General features: G+C 37.3%; 4 protein-coding genes across 5 annotated transcripts; 1 reads left to right on the forward strand and 3 right to left on the reverse strand.

Moving 5' to 3' along the window:
- Positions 1 to 806: 806 nt before the first annotated feature.
- On the reverse strand, positions 807 to 3,154 carry LOC105956060 (7-deoxyloganetin glucosyltransferase). The gene is made up of 2 exons (XM_088812622.1): positions 2,629 to 3,154; positions 807 to 1,753 (listed from the first exon to the last, which is right to left on the reverse strand). The coding sequence occupies exons 1-2, from the start codon at positions 3,152 to 3,154 to the stop codon at positions 807 to 809; spliced, it is 1,473 nt and encodes a 490-aa protein (XP_088668748.1).
- Positions 3,155 to 4,290: 1,136 nt separating this feature from the next.
- Positions 4,291 to 8,894, reverse strand: LOC105956122 (7-deoxyloganetin glucosyltransferase-like). The gene is made up of 2 exons (XM_088812620.1): positions 8,174 to 8,894; positions 4,291 to 5,406 (listed from the first exon to the last, which is right to left on the reverse strand). Exons 1-2 carry the CDS (start codon positions 8,703 to 8,705, stop codon positions 4,469 to 4,471), a joined length of 1,470 nt encoding a protein of 489 aa, XP_088668746.1. The 5' UTR covers positions 8,706 to 8,894; the 3' UTR covers positions 4,291 to 4,468.
- Positions 8,895 to 11,737: 2,843 nt separating this feature from the next.
- LOC105956120 (Tetratricopeptide repeat (TPR)-like superfamily protein) lies at positions 11,738 to 15,953 on the reverse strand. The gene is made up of 4 exons (XM_088812619.1): positions 15,160 to 15,953; positions 12,618 to 14,852; positions 12,419 to 12,521; positions 11,738 to 12,160 (listed from the first exon to the last, which is right to left on the reverse strand). Exons 2-3 carry the CDS (start codon positions 14,792 to 14,794, stop codon positions 12,497 to 12,499), a joined length of 2,202 nt encoding a protein of 733 aa, XP_088668745.1. The 5' UTR covers positions 14,795 to 14,852; positions 15,160 to 15,953; the 3' UTR covers positions 11,738 to 12,160; positions 12,419 to 12,496.
- LOC105956121 (7-deoxyloganetin glucosyltransferase) lies at positions 15,833 to 18,995 on the forward strand. 2 transcript variants are annotated; one of them, XM_012979950.2, is made up of 3 exons: positions 15,833 to 15,921; positions 16,826 to 17,335; positions 17,892 to 18,995. In XM_012979950.2, exons 2-3 carry the CDS (start codon positions 16,828 to 16,830, stop codon positions 18,845 to 18,847), a joined length of 1,464 nt encoding a protein of 487 aa, XP_012835404.2. In that variant the 5' UTR covers positions 15,833 to 15,921; positions 16,826 to 16,827; the 3' UTR covers positions 18,848 to 18,995. The 2 variants fall into 2 exon arrangements, with proteins under 2 accessions (XP_012835404.2, XP_088668747.1); XM_088812621.1 differs by having other exon boundaries at positions 15,838 to 15,921; positions 16,821 to 17,335.
- The last annotated feature ends 473 nt before the right edge of the window (positions 18,996 to 19,468 follow it).

Below are 19,468 nucleotides of genomic sequence, written 5' to 3' on the forward strand. Positions count from 1 at the left end.
AGGCCCAAGAACTACTTTACCCCCTTGTACTCTTAATTTCGTCGATTTACCCATTTGTACTTGTAAAATTTTCCAATACAATCCTCTTCGTCAATTTTTTTCGATTTTGACTCTGACGCCATTTGGTCAAGAGTCAAAATATTGATGTAAATATTGAATTTTTTTTATTTTGACTCTCGAGATTAGAAAAGAGAAAGTTTCACACATTCATATATTTTTTTCTTTGTACTGGGTGGAATCGATCAATTTTTGGGTCTTGATTTTTACTAAGTTAGGGGTTCGATCAATTTGGGGATATCTTGGAAGGGAAGTGGTGGGAGAAGAAGAAATGACGATGTTGACGGAGGAGAAACGACGCGTTACAGGCAGTGGCAATTTTGTAATTTACAGAGTTGACCAAACGGCGTCTGAGTCAAAATTGACAAAAGTTGAAGGAAATGGTTGTATTAAGAAATTGTACCCGTTTATTTCACATTTTGAAGCAAGATGATCATAATATGTGTTTTTTGGCTTGTATATATCAGATTGCGGTGCATCAGAAACTGTATTTTTACACAAACGAATACAAACCAGAGCATATTCTACGAAATCTAGATAATTACGTTGAATTTGACACCACAAAGGTGGAAGTATAAGAAAAAATCATAGTTGAGAGAGTAGATATAATTATCCAAACAAAAAGAATTTTGTTCGTAAATTAACCATATCTCAAGGGTGGTTGTAATTTACCCTTTTATTGAATAATAATAACTTAATTTATAAAATAGTAAAAGAAAGAATAATTGCCAAATCCCGAAATGCAAAAATCAGGCATTCAAAACCTCAGTGATCAACCTATCCAAATTCAAACACGACGAACCACCGCAGGCAACGGCCGCCGCCGCCTTCTCTTTCCACTCCGCCGCCCTTTTCCTCAACATCTCACCTCTCTCCCCATCCATCAACTCTCTCACTAGAACCCCCAATTCATCTCTCTTCACATCGCCGCCCTTAACCTCCACGCCGATCCCCCATTCCTCACACGCGTACCTGCAATTCACATTCTGATCGGCGAATAACGGCCAGCACAGCACCGGAACCCCACAGCAAACGCTCTCCAGCAACGAATTCCAGCCGCAGTGCGTCAGAAACCCCCCCACCGCCGCGTGGCCAAGCACCTTCTCCTGCGGGCACCACCCGGCGATGAATCCCCTCCCGCGGATCTCCGCCCAGAACTCCTCCGGAAGCGGCGCGTTCTCCCCACGCACCGAATCCGGCCGCACAATCCACACGAAATTCCTCTCGCTCCCGGCGAGCCCCCACGCCAATTCGATCAGCTGGTGTTGAGTTAGAACTGCGATACTGCCGAAATTGACGTAGATTACCGAATTTTCCGGCTTCGAATCGAGCCATTTGAGTACGGAGGCGTCTTCTCTCCAGAGGCTGGATCTCATCGATTTGGTGGCGTCGTCGCTCATGTTTTCCGACGGCTGATTGTGGAGGAGATGAAGAGATCCGACGGTGTAGATCGGCGGGGACATTGTGGAGAGGGCGGAAAGCACGTTCTGCTCCAGCGCGTCGAATGTGTTGATGATTATCGCCGCCGCCGTCGATGAACGAGAAGTTCCGGCGATGACGAACTGCAATAAGGCATCGTTTGGATCGGTTGTTTGGATAACGAAGTTGCAGAAGTCTTTCAGTCGGAGAGGGAATATTCCGGGGACCCAATCGATTTGAGGTTTATCCAAGTGTCCGTTCGTGAAAGAGCTTTCATCTACATAATAATATAAAAAAATATAAAAAATAATAACTTTTTAATAACATTCAATAAAGAAAAAAAAAATTTAATGATGATAAAAATAAATTATAGGGGTTTGATATTTCTAAATAAAATAAAAAAACAAGTATCCCTAGGGGTTGTTTTGGATGGGTCGGATCTGAATTAACATTTTCAGAAGACAAAAGTCAAAAATATTTGGAAATGAAAAAATGATTCTAATTTTGTTTCTAAGAAAATTGAAAATTTAGATCGGAAACGACGAAATTTGAGACTTCATTTCCTATTTCCACCCCTAGATATTCTTTATATGTGTTTTCGTTTTGTAACAGAAGATTTAAGAGCAAATAACAACCACCATTGAGGTAAGATTAAATTACGAAAATCCCCTTATGTTTTGATAATTACAACATATCTTAAATAAGTATTTTTCTTACGAAAAACTCCTTCCTTCAGTCGATAAATTTTATAGTGGACGTGTAAGACAATACATAGTTGACAAGGGTGATTGTAATTATCTAAATAGAGGGGTTTTTTTTTTCGTAATTTAAACTTACCTCAGAGGTGGCTGTAATTTGTCCAAGATTCAATAATGCAACAACAATTTCTTTTTCTTTGAGAAAAATGCAACAAAAATTCTAAAAAATAACAAGAAGCCCAAAAATTAGTAATACTAATACCTCAATATTTAATTATTACGATTATCATTTTTTTCCCAAATCATTTTTATTGACTTGTTTTGTATAATTTTTCCTTCACTTGTTGATACATTTTAAGTAAATCTAAAGTCATTATTTTTGTATTTCGATTAGTTAAATAGTAGTTAATTTTATATTTCATCAGGTGTAGGATCTCAAAAGCCGTATATTTACCTTTAAAAGGTACGAAGCCTTTCTCCACGAGACGCGGAATGTTTTTATTGCACATGAAATCTCCGGCACAACTAGTCTGCAGAAGCACGCCAGGAACACGGATCCGATCCGCCGCGTCCAGCACAAACCACATATGCATATCAGCAATCACGCAGCTCACCGGCGGCGGCGATCTCGGGTGGCCGCCGTTCAACCTGTCGATGAGTTCGTTGAGCGGCGCCAAGCTGTGCTCTCTTGTCGACAAACACAGAGATCTAATGTCCTGTGTGGAGTCTTCGTTCTCCGGCGGAGGTAGGCCATCGGGAATTGTGGCGAACTGGAAGTCCGGCAGGGGAAAAACGGCGGCGGTGCCGCCGGTCTTGAGGAGGCGGTTGTGGTTGTACTCCGTGTGGACGAAGGTTATGTGGAAGCCTTTGCGGTGAAGAAGAAAGGCTAACTTGAGCATCGGGTTGATGTGCCCTTGCGCCGGAAAAGGTACGCAAACTGCATGCGGCGTCGGCTTCTGTGTTTTGACGGCGGACGCCATTTTTTTTTTGTGCGTGTTTGTTGATGCTGCAGTACACACAATAGAGTGTGTATTGTATATATGTATGTATAAATAGACAATGCGTGTATTTATGATTATGAAATCTGATATTATTTCATGTATATATGAGCAATCTTGTGTTAATTGCTTCATTCCTTTATTAAAATCTGATAATAATTGTTTTAATTAAGAGGGCTGATCCTTTTAAAATACTATTATATTTTAGATTTTAATTTTTTTAAGCAGAATTCAGAATAGTTACTCAGTTCCACAATTTTCCTCGAGATTGCTCTAATAAAAAGGACTTATTTTTAGAATATAATGTTAGCATTTAGCAATATAAGAACGCGTTGACCGATAAATCAATATACTATAAGCTATTGCTATCACAAAATCTAAATTTGTGAATCCACGGGATACATTTACTAATATAATATGATATGATTGGAATGATTTAAATATATAATATTCAAATGGGACTTGATAAATGCAAGACACATTTTAGTCAACGTACGACATTTTATCTTAATAAATTAAAATTTAATACTAACCTCATCTTTTTCTTTCAAATATTTATTTTGCCATTTATCAAATTTTGAGTATGACTGAGATTTGTGTCTACCAGTGTCTACCGTATACGCTCGTTATTCTGGATTTGTGAAGTTTTTAGGTCAACATTTTCCATCATGAAAACTCTTCAATTCAATCAAATATTTTTAGTGTTTTCCTAATTAATTACATGATTTAATGATCAACTGTAAATTGGTAGTTGATAATAGTATTTCTTTTGAATATGTTTGTATGGAAATATATATAAACAAAATTTACGTATATGTGAAAAAACTTATATATGTTTCCATAGCATATTTATAAACATACCCTTATACTTTTAATATTTAAACGTTTACCCCAAACTCCCGTATCCCCATTTTTTAGACATACCGTATTTCCGTATCCATTTTCCCATCATCCCGTATCACCGTTTCCATATCCGTGCTACGTAGCCTTTAAACACTTCAAACTAAATGATGCCTAAGGTAAAAAATTGTATGGAGCAAATCTATCTACATTATGTTCACATTTGTGTATGTGAATGAAATGAACATAGAAAACAATACAATACAATCGAAAACTCCATCAAACTTTCTCCGATTATTACGCTACCCATTTTACTAACATATAACAAATCGAACGTCGTCGTCTCCCCATCTCCCCATAATAGTAAAATCGAAATAAAACCACAAAGCGAAACTTAGGCATTTTAATTATTAAAAAATAAAAATAAAAATAATTTACCTTGTCTTCAACATGATCTTATTTCAAAAGCACCTCATGAATCAATTCCTCCAAATTCAAATGAGAAGAACCGCCAACCGCCGCCGCCACCTCAGCTTTCTCTCTCCACTCCGAAACCCTAATCTTCATCTTCTCCCCCTTCTCCCCACCACTCATCATTTCTCTCACTAGAATCTCCACTTCATCTCTCTTCACATCATTATCAATCTCCATACCCACCCCCCACTCCACACAACTAAACCGGCAATTCGTCTGCTGCTCCGCGAAAAACGGCCAACAAACCACCGGAATCCCGCCGGAGATACTCTCCAGAGTCGAATTCCACCCACTGTGCGTCAGAAACCCTCCCACCGCAGGGTGGCCCAAGACCTCCTCCTGCGGGCACCAGCTCACCATCATGCTCCGATCCTTCGTCTCCGATAAAAACTCCGGCGGCAGCATGGCGGTCTCTCCGGCGACTATATCCGGCCGTATTATCCACAGGAACGGAATCTTGCTGTTGGCCAACCCCCATGCAAACTCCGTTAGCTGCTGAGCTGTCACCACCGTTATGCTTCCGAAGTTTACGTACACCACCGAGTTGGGTTCTTTCTTGTCGAGCCATTCGATGCATTCGGGCTCTTCTTTCCATAGGCTAGTTTTGAGTGGTTCTAGGGTTTTGTCGTGGATGTGGTTGTTCATCATGAGGTGGAGTGGGCCCACCGGGTAGATTTTGACCGGCAATAGTGCTGCTGACATGGCTTCTAGAACGTCGTGCTCGAGTTCTTCGAAGGTGTTGAGGATTAGGGCTTTGGACTTATGGAGGGCGTCGCATTCTTGGATGATGAAATTGATCATGGTGTCTTTTTGATCGGTGGTTCGGATGAAAGATGGGAAGTCCCGTAAACGGATTCCGTCCATTCCTTTGACCGAGTCGACGACCGTGTCTAGATAGCCGTTTGTTACTTGGCTCATATCTGTGCAAATGGGGTTATGAGAATTTAGGGTTATACATATAGGGAGAGGGAGAGAAGAAATTATATATAATACAAATTACACTCTCTCCTTCCTATTTTAACTGTCGTTTTGAGTCGATGCATATATATATTAAGAAAACTAATAGATTTGTATGGATTCTAAGGAAAAAAAGAAAATAAATGACTGAAATACCCCTCTCATTAATTGTGTCATCGATCATTCTCTCAATCAATTAAGATCTTTTAAAATAGTAACGGTGGAACTAAGAAAAATATAATAAATGCATGTTTTATAGAAATTATAAAACTGAAATGCTAAATTCGGCAGTAATTTTAACAAGTCATGCACATAATTAAAAATATTTTTCTAATTAATATCTTCTCTACTCCTTCCTCACCTTTTTTTTACCCTAATTTTTTTTTCACAGAATCACACACTAAAAGCGCCCCTAGCATTCCAAGTTCCAATTTGAAAAAATCTTCACATATTCAAACTAAAATAAAGTTGGAGAGGAAAAAAAGCGAATTGATATGGAGTTGAATAATTAAATTGGCTTAATGCAATCGAATAAATATTAATTAAAACTGAACTCACGTTTTATGATTATTCACGTAAAAAAATAATGAATTTTGAGTGACTTGGATAAAATCATCTTAGAGAGAAGTTAGAGAAAATATGAGTAGAGATAATTTTTTTTTTTAATTTATGTGTGGGATTCAGTAAATTTTAGTGTAGGATTTAGCACACCCCATTCTAAAATGGCAAATAATTTGAACAAATTAAAGTAATATTTGGCTACATGTTGGGAGTGATCAAATTATAATATTTAAATTGGAACTTCGAAAGTTTTCGAAAGGGTATTTGGATACTTGAAATATAGATTGATGTTTGTTTGTATCTTAGTGAAAATATTTTAAAAAGTAGCAGTCAATTCATGTCCGTACGTAAGATACATTTTTGTTTTAGAACATTGAGATTTTGTTTTGAAACTTTTAACAAGTACGATTTTATTTCGGAAGAGAGTGCGAAAATATTACCCAACATGTGAAAATTATGATGTTATGTGGGCCTATGCCCAATCAGTTTTCACGGGTTATTCTATGCTACACTCTGTGAAATTATCAACATAGGTTTATATCATTTGTCTACACAAAAAAACATATATACATACAAACTATACACGTTTGTACATTAGATGAATGGGAAAATAGATATTATACCTGATTATTTATATTGATGGATTTCAATCGGTGATCTGATTAAATAAAAATTCACTAATCACATATACACATGATTATGTATTTAATTATATTTAAATTTATGGTTAAAATCTATTGCGTATAAATAATCAGGTGTAAAATTTAATTACTCGATGAATGGTAGGATAGGACAAATTTTTCCAGACTAATAATTTTTCAATTAATGCTTGAAATAGTAGGTGGACTTATATGAAAATCATTTTTTAATAGTGGCGATCCAAAATCAAGCCACCGACTACCCCCAAAAAGCTAATAAAATAAAATATTATTACTCAAATAATTGGAGTGAAGAGGGACCCAGAAATAAATATGAATAAAATATATGCAAGTTGAGAATCTTCCAGATACGTATGGATTTCCAATCCAGTATGTGATGACCGTAGGTGTGCATTTCGCTATCAAATTAACATGGAAATAAATTCTGATCGGATCCGCTGCTTTTTGGAGATAAGCGGATTCCATTCAGCTCATGACACGTGGAGTTTAACTAGCTGTAAAATTTAATTTAACCCTTAACTAGCTGCAATTAACATTCATTTTGCGATAACATTTAAATATTATTATTTACCTTATAATAAATCACAAAGAGAATATAAAATTAATTACTCTATTATTATTTATTTTTTTTAAATGTACCTAAATAAGTATTTCATAATTACCATCATGCTTACAGAAGCAATTTAATGAAATTTAAAATTTCACCAATTCTAATCGGGTTTTCGTTTTTTCAATATAGGAACAATGTTTTTGTGTTCAAAATCGAGATTTCAATTGTTTAGGACCGGAATTGAGAAATGTATGAGAGTCCAATTTCAATTTCGAAAATTCCGAAAATTAAATTTCATTTTGGTTTTTACTTCAAAATCACACTAATATAATTAATATCAACATTATTATGTATTTTATTTTACATGTAAATATAAGAGAAATAAAAAATTGTACTCTCCATCAATCCCAATTTCCAATTTTCTAACAAATGTTTTCCCTCCAGTTTAAGAAATTTTGAATCTTCCCATCTTTTGGGAGGAGATTGGAATTAGTTTTTCAACTCCAAAAAGAAAATATCATTCTAGAAATTCCTAACACATCCGATCAATTTCGTCCGATTTAATTTCCACCCCTAATTACGATCCATATATACCAAATTAAATGACATTTTTTTTATTTAATTCATTATTTTATATCATATGCATCACACTAATTGACTATGCATGTACACATATCATATCATATGCAATTCAAATCTATTTATAATAATAATTTACAAAATATAGCATATAATAATTAATAATAATAATACAGTAGTAGAACCTCGATAAATTAATAACTTCGATTAATTAATAATTTCATCCAGCTCTGACTCGGTAAAAACATATTAAATTATTAATTCAATATTCTACTATTTCGCTAAATTAATAAAATTTTGTTAGTTCCGACTTCCGATTTTAATAATTTATGGAGGTTTAACTGAAAATCGAAAAAATAAAAAATTAAATTTAACGGTTACCTTGGAGTGGGGTAAATCCTTCATCAACAAGGCGGCGATACTGCATATACGCCAACAACCCACACGCACTGGTGGTCCAAAACAGCACCTCCGGCAGCCCAAACCTCTCCGCCGCCTTCAGCGTGAAGCTCATCACCCCGTCGGAGACCACGCACCTCACCGGCGGCACATCCCCGCCGGAGCTGTTCAGCTCCGCCAGCAGCTCGCAGAAGGGCTCCAAGCAAGTGGTGGAGGTGGCGACGCAGAGCGAGGGTATGTCCTGGGTTGCGTCGGCGTCGGACGGCGGCATGCCGTCGGGGATGGTGGCGAAGCGGAAGCCCGGCAGGCCGTCGAGGGCGGCGGGGCCGCGGGACTTGAGGAGGCGGCGGTGGTTGTACTCGGTGAGGACGAAGGTGATGTAGAAGCCACTGTGGTGGAGGAGCTTGGCTAGCTTCAGCATGGGGTTTATGTGGCCCTGCGCTGGGTATGGTATGCATACAGCGTGGGGTTTCTGCTGCTCGAATATTCCGGCGCCGGCGGCGGTGGAACCCATTTTTTCTCTCTCACACAGTAGTTACTGAATAATACACGTTGAGATACACACAGTTGAGGATTGAGATGAAAAGCTTTATAGCTGCAGAAAATGTTAAAAGGAGCCTTTTTTTTTTAATTATTTATTTATTAATAGTTAAATTTGATTAAATTATTTTAATTTATTCTGCACATGTCTTCACTATATTGGTTCGCTTTATTTATTATTTTTTTAAACCATATATAATTTATCCGGCTAGATTTTTCAAACTTAATATAAAAAAATAAAATTAATTAGCTAAACACTTGGAACTTTGTGCTTGTATTACAATTACTAGGTAAAACTGGTTGCTTGTGTGAAATGACCAAAATGCCCCTATAGAGACGACGGAGTATCGTAAACTCTGTGTTATGCTTTAACGACATAACTAATTACTACAATTATTTTTTTGGGTCAGATCTATGCTACACCTGATAAAATATATGTCGGATACGTTTTATTGTTTTATCTATATATACACTATACACATCATCATCTTTCAGGTTCAAAGCAATTATGGCGTAAACCATTTCATTATGTATAATTCGGACCCAAAAAATTAATCCATGCATTTGTGCTAGCTTTCGAGATTATTCTCATATCTTGGTTTTAAGAGAACAAAATATAAATGATACTTATGCAAAAACATAATAAAAAGTAAATAATGAACAAAGAAAAAAGGAATCATATATAATTTTCAATTTCATTTTATTACAAAAACCCCACCTTAATATAAAAAAAAAAAAAAAAAAAAAACTCAATAATTAAAATTCATTTGTTGAACATTCCAGAAGCAATTAATAATACAGATCAATTTGTATATTTAAAAGTACATCTCTTCGTGAAAAGATATAGCCAATTAAGAGTAAGATGGAAATCCAATGTCTAAAGTCAACGTCTCCACGAAAATGCATCATTTGGATGAAGAGAATTTATGTCGATAGATCCAAATTTGAATTATTTTGTTAACGGCCTCTAAATCGATCTCGTTACACATAATCAGTTCAGTATGATTTAAATGAGGCAAAAAAATACATAGCTATAAATTCACATTTAAATACTATTGTAGATAAAATAAATTATACTTTGGATGCTTATAAACTGCAATCGCATTTAATACAGATGACAGCAATTCAGGTAAAGTTGAATTAAGCCCGCATGGGTGTAGCTCAACTGGTTCCGGAGGTGGTAAAGTTGGTGCAAGGTCCTAGGATCGAATCCTGACAGCCGCAGTGTGGGAATTTCAACTCCAAATGAGGATTGGTTCCTTGTGGGCACTAGATCCGGGGCCGCTACCTTAACGGGCCGTTGAGTTACCATGATTTACATCCTCCATCAATCCTTGTCGGGCCAAGGGATGGGGGCCCGGCCCTGGGGACGAGGGATTCGGGTGCAAGGTAAAGTTGAATTAATAATAAAAAATAAAATAAAAATCTGGGACCAAAAGATTTCCCACGTGTGCCTTTATTAATATAATTAATATTAGTATTAGAAAATGTTAATTCATCTTTTATGGATTGATTTGTAGTCATTAGTTAACCCAAGGGGCAGTGAGTTTAAAACAAAAAAAGAAATCGAAGAATTAGGTATATCAATTAATTAAGAGTAACATAGCTACTTTCTCTCTCTCAACTTTTTTAATTTAATTAATTAAATCAGTGTCACATCTTTAAAATTGTATTTTAACTTTTTTTTTATTAATTGATAAGAAAATCAGGTTGATATTGTGCAATGTGCAATATGCCATCTGGCCCTGCCGACCCTAGTAAATGAATTCAATTAATTATTATTGTTTGTCTCCACCTACTAAGGCCAACTTGCGTATTATTTAGTGCATTATTCTATTTATTAACATTTGCATACTACATATAGACATAATATTTGCAATTTAGTAATAATATTTTTTATATAGGTTTTCATGAATGAGTTTGTCTGTTTCATTATTAGTCATCACTTGTAAAATTAATCACTTAGGAAGAAGCTTCGACTACCAGAAGGGGTCGTGGCCCCCCTAATAATTCTCGATTTTATTTTTTTATGCGAAAACTTAAAAAAATTGTCTCAAAAGCATCATTTGCCTCTCCGCTCATCAAAGTTTTAATGTATTCGACCTACGATTCGTGAACTTAAAATTCTGACTTCAGTAGTAGAGTTATGTCTGGTGTGTCTAATTTAAATAATTGTATAGATTATAAATTATTATAATTAAAGAAAAATGTAAACTTATCTAGTCCACATGTTAGTTTATTGAGAAATCAGATTAAAAAATGAATATATTGTAAATCAGAACAGTGGTTCCCTTTTATTCGGGACATTGTAAAAACAGCCAGCTGGACAAGACGATAGAATTTTTTAATTCGTGCACCATGTGCTTATTTGTTTGTATATATAATATTTAAATGATTCATCGAGATTTCCACCAACAATTCAATATACAACATACTTAAAGAAATCATTTCTTAAAGGGCCGCTTTTCAAGAAAGATGAAGGATTGACTGGTTAGTCCCACCTAATCACACTCCTCAGGTGTAAACGAGCCGAGATCTTCGAACTCGAATTCGATTTTTTCAAGCTCGAATTTTCTGACGAGGCAAAACCGAGCTCATTTTGTTCGTGAGCTCATTTTTCGAGATCGACTTTTTTTTTTTTTTTTTTTAAATATAATTAATATAAAATAAATAATTAATTCATACAATATAATAATAAATTTCTAATAATATTAATAATAATTTAAAAAAAAAACACAAAATGGGTCAGGCTCGAGCTCGACGTCAAAATGGATGCGAGCTCGCCAAAACATGATTCATTTCTGTTGGATGTCGAGTCCCTTCCTCACCCAAGAACAAACGTAGAATTGCTATCGGAAAAAAAAGAAAATTTGGGGAAGATTTATTCTTACAGCGATTTGTGAAGAAGACGTGAATTCAGAGGGTAAAAAGATAATTTCACGAACCACCAATCAAAAGAATCTTTGAAACTTAACATGAGATACGAAAGGATTAATGGATAGTCGATTGTGCTAGTCGAGAAAAGATATTCATCTAGATGAAATTGATATTTTTTTTTACGTGCAATAACTTGTAAATTACATGAACAGATTCGAACTCGAGTCATTTGACTTCGGTTTCTTTCAATACATCTTTGACTATGTCTCGATTATCTCCCTCTCTCGTAAACATAAACAAACATTATTTTAATTATCAAAATCCTCTCTCAAAAACACTGGAAATCTCGAAAATTAAAACAGAAATATATCCTCAAAGTGTAACCAAACATACCAATAAAAATGATCAAGTGGCAAAACTTAAACAAGTACCTGTAACGGAGCCAACGCTGACATGGCGCTTTTGTCTTCCGATGAAGCCTGGTCGATCGATAGAGCTGTTGCTTCTGTTTTGTCTCTTGACTGATCCAATTAGTAGTTTTTCGCTTAGTTCCTGCAATAAAAACTCATCTTTGTTCTGTAAAAGCACATCATTCACCAAATGCGCGCTTTCTTGATTTCTTTTTACCATTTCTTGCAACTATTCAAGTTCTCGACCATCAAACTATTATAATAACGTCAAATTCCCATTTCTTAACATGGCAAAAGAAATTCAAATATTTTCTAATAACTAACATTTGCTTGTCGGGTATTAGTTTCTTTTGCTACCAAACGAACAATACGCAGCATAAATCAATGGAATTTACTTTACCTTGTAAAAAACGAAGACCGAATTCAGCTTCACGACTTTTTAATAATGCAGCTCCATTCCAAAGAGGGGATGTCTCACTTACTGCAACTCAAATTCCTTTCCTCTGACAACATCGTAAAATCAAAAAAATCAAACATAGAATCTTGAAAACAAACTTCAAAATATGCAAGGGGAAAAAAAATGAAAATCTGCAACATACATCTTTTGTAATGCAAAGAGAGCTTCAGGGTTTTCACACGCTACACAATCGATATCTTTCATGTGTTTACTCAACCCCACAAGCAGAACGAAAATTTCATCCGCTTGTTCGTTCGAGCTATCTTCAACCAAGAACGGAGAAAATCCAGCACCGATATCAATCCAAGCACAACCAGGTTCTTTCCTCACGCCCAAATCCCGCATAAAAGTCCTCACTTTCGCCAGTTTGGTCCAGCAACCAGCGGCAGCATACATATTCGCTATCAAAACATAGTATCCCGAATTCTTCGGCTTCATTTCTAGAAGCTTCTCAGCCGCCCATTCCCCAATCTCCGTATTCCCGTGGACCCTACATGATCCTATAAGCGTGGCCCACATTTCGGGCGTCGGATCATAAGGCATCTTTAATAGAATCTCTTTTGCCTTGTTCAACAAGCCAGCTCTCCCGTAAAGATCAACCATGCATGCAAAATGCTCCAAAGCTGGATTCACACAGTAAACGCTCATCATCTTTTCGAATAATAACTTGCCTTGAAGAACAAGACCCGAGTGACTACAAGCAGACAAAATAGCGACCATTGCTACGTGGTCGGGTTCTATTTTCGATTTTATCATTTCTTCGAATAGTTCAACGGCTACTCTGCCGCCTCCTTGTATGCCGTATCCACCTATTATCGAAGTGTAAGTCACTGTATCTCTTTTTTCCAGTGAATCGAATAATCGTCTAGCGATTAACACTCTGCCCGATCTTGAATACATATCAATAAGAGCGTTCCAAAGTAAGAGATGCCCGTGAAATTCTTCGTGCTTAACAATATATCCATGAAACTCCCTCCCATGTTGGAGATTCGCCACACGCGCGCAGAGGGGTAAAATGCCTGCAAGTGTCACGTGATTCGGTTTGATGTCTGTGAGAAACAGTTCTCGGAAGAGCAACGAGGATTCTTCGGACCTATCCCACTGTGCGAAACCGGATATGATCGAATTCCACGAAATTACGGTTTTACCCTCCACCAATCGGAAGACGATGTAAGCGTGCTTAAGGTCTCCACACCGAGAATACAACGTAATCAACGCGTTCTTCACATTATCGTAGTCGATTGAAGAGCTTCGAATCGCTAACCCGTGAATTTCTTTCCCCTGTTTCAGTGCGCAGATATGAGAGCACGCACCTAAGCCAATAATCACTGCCACGGGATCTAACTGATTGCCACTTATTCTCATCGTACAGATCAATTCAAGAGCACGTTCGAAATTGCCTGTCCTCAAACAACCTCCAGCAACAGTGTTCCAAATTATAATGTTCAATTTCACACCAGCTTCTTGCATACCTTCGAAAAGTTCAAAAGCCTGACCCCACATACCCCTGGAGGAATATGCCGAGATTATCGAGTTCCACGAAACTTCGTCTTTAACAAATATCTTGTCAAAAATACTCCGAGCAGTTTCCAAATCACCACACTTTCCGTACATAGAGACCAACGCATTCTGCACAAACAAGTCCGAGTTCATAGAGCTACTACCACTAATAGACTTATGAACCTCTCTCCCAAAATCAAGATTTGATTGCTCGGCACAAGCTTTGAGAACAGACGGGTAACTGAAACAATCGGGTATAATTCCCTTACGACGCATTTGCTTGTAGGTAAAGATAGCTTCCTCGTACCGCCCTTTACTCACATAAGACGAAATAATTATATTCCAGGGCAAAGGGTCCAGAATGTTTGAATCCGCAACTATGAAACGAGCATCGTCGATAAAATCGAAACTCGTGTAATAAGATACTAGTTTTCGGACCAATGCGTGACTTTTGTGAAGACCCCACGTAATAACTTGGGCATGAAGCTGTTTGCCTTGTGGAAGCAACTTCAGATTCGTACAAGACAATAGTAGAGAGGAAAACGAGTCCACCACAAAAACGGGAGATGCAGATGCTAAGGCATGACCTCGAATAACCGAAAATATTCTAAAGGCTTTGATTAAATGACCTTGGCGGGCAAAATCTTTCAAGGTGGCGACAAGGCAAGCCACCATAGAACTATCGGCTTTCTCGTCGAGCCGTATAATAGTTTCGTGCTTGATTTTTTTCGGGAGATCAAATGGTTTTGGTTTGATGGTTTCTTTCCATTTCATAGGAATGCATCTTTCGATTTGATAAACATTGAACTTACTACACATCTAGGCGCAGTAACCGTGCAATACGACGGCATGATTCAACCCGTATAAATCATACCATCTGTAGAAGGACATAAGATATGATTTTAGAGTAAGAATTTAGGCATCATAATAAAGTCTATTTAATAGCTAAAATACTCTGGTGGAGACATGGTTACACAGTGAAATTCTTTTTTTTTTTTTTTTTTTTTTTTTTCTAAATCGTGTTGTAATTGGATATATTCTTTTTACCTAAACGCGGCTTCTAAAGTAGCGCTTTTTTTACACAGGTTTTTTTTTTCTTTTTTCTTCTGTAATTTTGATATAATCGTAAATAAATACAAAATATTGTTCCATTTGGGGGGAAAATTGAAAAAAAAAAAACTTACTCGAAATCGCGCCGTCGACCACCGTCGGCAGTGGTTTGTGTTTGTCGCCGGCATTAAACCCTTCTCTGGAATTATATGGGAGGATTTCTGGGCTGCGGATTCAAGCTACAATTTTTCTGGGCATAAAACCCTTCTCTGCTGACCTAATGGACAGAAGTCTTACACAAATCTGAATTGTGAAGAGTGGCTGGTGATGCTGCCGTGCTGGTTCTGTTGCAGGCGGCGAATGGCGGTGCCGGCTGTGGTTAACGATCGACGGCGAAAGGTGAAGATGAGGGAAATCAGAAATGTGTGTGTGTGTTAATTCTTAAATGAAAATGGAATTACAAATAAAAATTGCGGTGATTTGTGGTAATTTTGAACTCTAGGGTTTCGGTTTTATCTACCTTCAGCAATTTATTCTCAATACGGCGTCGTTCTCTGACTATTTCGTGTAGAATTAGAAATCAGCGTACATCAATTCTCTCTCTCTCTCTCTCTCTCTCCCCTCTTTCATTACTTTATCAGTTATCTCAACTCCACCACCACCACACCTCCGAAAATGGCCGATTCGGCGCGCAAAATTGAATCAAAGTCTACGTTGATGAGTTAAAAAAAGATATTCTTTTGCGGAAGCCGGTTTTTGGATTTTAGTATGGATTTATCCGCCATTTTTTACAGCTCAAATATACTTCCAGTGATGGCGGCTATGGCAATTGGCAACCTGATTCGCGAAGAACAAGTTGACCGATCGTCGATTGGTTGAAGCAAACTGCCTCACCGGTACAAAAATTGATTCTGTTTTTCAATTACTCGATCTCATATTTTTCTTAAATTCTCATATATATATATATATATATATATATATATATATATATATGTGTGTGTGTGTGTGTGTGTGTGTGTTTAAGGAGATTGAGCTCTTTGAGATGTTTACACTTGGGGTGTATTCAAATTATGAAAATACCCTCATGTTTGGGTAATTACAATCATCCCTCAACTATGAATCTTCTTACGTTCTTATGGTGTCAAATTCAATAGAATTTTTTAGATTCTATGGAATGTTCTCTAGTTTGTACTCGTTTTGTACGGAAATGCAGTTTTTGATGCACTACAATCTGGTAGGTATGTACAAGTCAAGAGACACATCTTACGATCATCTTGTTTCAAAATTTGGAGCTCGAATAAGGTAAAACGAGTACAAGTTGGACAATATTCCACATATTCTAGAAGATTCCACTAAATCTGACACCGCAAGGGTGGACGTGTAAGAAGATTCATATTTGAAGGGCGTGGTTGTAATTACCCAAACAAAAGATTTTTTTTTGTAATTTGACATTATCTCAGGGGTGGACGTAATTTACCCTTTATACTTTATTACTAGATTGGGGGTCGATTTATCAAACCATGATTGGGAGGTAATGATATTTCGATTTTGCTTCATAAATTGTTACTTACAGTAGAATCTCGATAAATTAATAACCTCGATTAAATAATTGTTTTTTCTGGTCCCGAATCGGTAAAAAAACCTACTAAATTGTCAGTTCGAAATTTAATATTTCGCTAAATTAATAGAATCTTGTTAGTCCTTACTGTATTAATTTATTAATTTATAAAGGTTTAACTGCACTTGATTGTTGCTTACGCTTATTTATAATTTTTATTTTACTTACATGGAAAAGTACAGAAATGGAGTCTACCGGAAAACCTCATGCAGTTTGCATACCATTTCCATCACAAGGCCACATAAATCCCATGCTCAAATTAGCCACTCTTCTTCACCGAAAAGGCTTTCACATAACCTTCGTCCATACGCAGTACAACCGAACCCGCCTCCTCGAATCTCAGGGCGATGTTTCCCTGCCGGATTTCCAGATTGCCGCCATCTCCGACGGGCTCCCGCCGCCACCGGATGACGGGAATGCCGCCACGCAAGACATTAGGTCGTTGTGTTTGTCGACCCAAGTCAACTGCTTGGAACCGCTTAATGAACTCATCGATGGTTTAAACCACCGCTCCTCGTGTGTTGTGCCTCCGGTGAGTTGCGTAGTTTATGACATGATTATGAGTTTCGCTCTCGATGCGGCTGAGCGGATCGGTGTTCCTGGTGTGGTGCTGCAGACCGCCGGCGCTTGCAGCTTTATGTGTAATAAATACCTTACGCATCTTGTGGAGAAAGGATTTGTACCTCTCAAAGGTAAATTATACGTGTGTGTATATATATATATATATATATATATATATATATATATATATATATATATATATATATATATATATATATATATATATATATATATTTATGTGTTTATTTACGGCGTTTAGGTGTAGAAATTGGAATCGAAATTTTGGTTTTCGTTGATTTTGGTCCAATTCCTGTTTTTTTTTTTCTCCGATTTTTGGACACAATCTCTTGTTCCAAATTTTGAAAGTGCCGATTTCAGGATTTTCCAATTATTTTCGAAACTTCCGATTTCTTTTTTGATTTTAATTTTCGGAACAAAATTTCTGATTTGTACCCGAAAATTACTCGTATAATATCAATATTATTTTGTACTTCAAAAAATGGATATTCTTGAATTCCGCCAATTTCGATCCGAAAATTTCCAGTTTTGGAACAAGTTTATTCATTCAAATTTCCGAAAAATTCCACTTTTGGAATTGGTTTTCTCGTTCGAAAAAAAATGATTTTTTTTCCCGCCCGGTTTCCACTCTTAGTTACATTAAACAATGAAATTTCTTGGTGCATGCAGATAAAAGCTGTATGACAAATGGTTATCTGGAGACTCAAATAGATTGGATTCCGGGAGTGATTCCTCTTAAACTCGGCGAGTTAACTCACACAATTCAAACAACAGATCCAAACGACCCCTTGCTAAACTTCGTCATCACTCAATTCGCCCGATCTTCAAAAGCAGCAGCCATAATCATCAACAGCTTCGACGCATTGGAGCAAAACGCACTTTCCTCTCTGTCCTCAATATGCCCGCCAATCTACACCGTGGGCCCGCTTCATCTCTTCCTCGATCAGCCACCGAAGAATCCGACCGCGAAATCAATGACGATCTCCAGCCTCTGGAAAGAAGACACCACGTGCCTAAAATGGCTCGATTCGAAACCCGAAAGATCGGTCATTTACGTAAATTTCGGAAGCATTGCAGTTCCGACACCTCAGCAAATGAGCGAGCTGGCGTGGGGGCTCGCCGGAAGCGAGGAGAATTTCTTGTGGGTAGTGAGGCCGGATTTGCTCCGGCGGGAGAACCCCGCCGCTCTGCCGCCGGAGTTCCGGGAGGAAACCGGGGAGAGGGGTTTTGTTTCCGGGTGGGGCCCGCAGGAGGAGGTGCTGCGCCACCCGGCGGTTGGAGGGTTCTTGACGCACTGCGGGTGGAACTCGGTGGTGGAGGGCGTGTCCGCTGGGGTTCCGATGATTTGTTGGCCGTTTTTCGCCGATCAGAGGATAAATTGTAGGTACGTATGTGACGAGTGGCGGGTTGGTGTCGAAATGAATCGGGATGTGGAGAGAGATGAAGTGGGAGTTCTTGTGAGAGAGTTGATGGGTGGGGAGAGGGGTGGCGCGTTGAGGAGAAGGGCTGAGGAGTGGAGGGAGAAGGCGGCAGCGGCGGCGGCGGCGGCGGTTGGTGGTGATGGTGGTGGTGGTTCGTCGTGGTTGAAGTTGGAGAGATTGGTTCATGAAGTTTTGATTGTTTGATATTTGCAATTTGGTGGTATTAATATGTTTCATTAGTGTAAATTACTAGTAATTTTTCAAGGTGCAAAGTGCTAATATGTTGTATTTAAAGGGTGCAAAATCATATTAATTAAACCAAAAAAATTTATACAGATAATTCTTTATATATTAATACAGAGTTGGGACTAGCCAAATTCGATTAACATGTTGCATTCAAGTCAGGATCGAGAAAACATATTATTTAAATGAGATTAGTAATACATCGAGGTTCTAGTGTATTTTTCTCATACTGGTCATGTACGAATCACTAATTTTTCCAGTATACAAAGACGATTAGTCATCGAAAATCAGAATTAATTTAGTCGAAAACAATCATACATGCATCTCTTGTGTGTGTGTATATATATATGCTCTTATTAAGTTATTTTCACTAAAAAATGAGAATAATCCATTACAATAGAACATCCATTCATAATAATTCTCAACATTATTCATTAGAAAAGAAAAAAAAGACAAATATATCTAAAATAATTATTATTATTCAAGAACGCTGAAACGAAAAAAGAAATTGCACCGAATCGTACATAGATTTTATTGTAATGGTGATGGTGAGGGCGACTGAGTTTGTTGAATATTCCAAAT

The sequence above is a fragment of the Erythranthe guttata genome, chromosome 14 (assembly GCF_056151865.1).
Source record: "Erythranthe guttata isolate IM_541 chromosome 14, IM_541, whole genome shotgun sequence".
In the NCBI taxonomy this organism is placed as follows: Eukaryota; Viridiplantae; Streptophyta; class Magnoliopsida; order Lamiales; family Phrymaceae; genus Erythranthe; species Erythranthe guttata.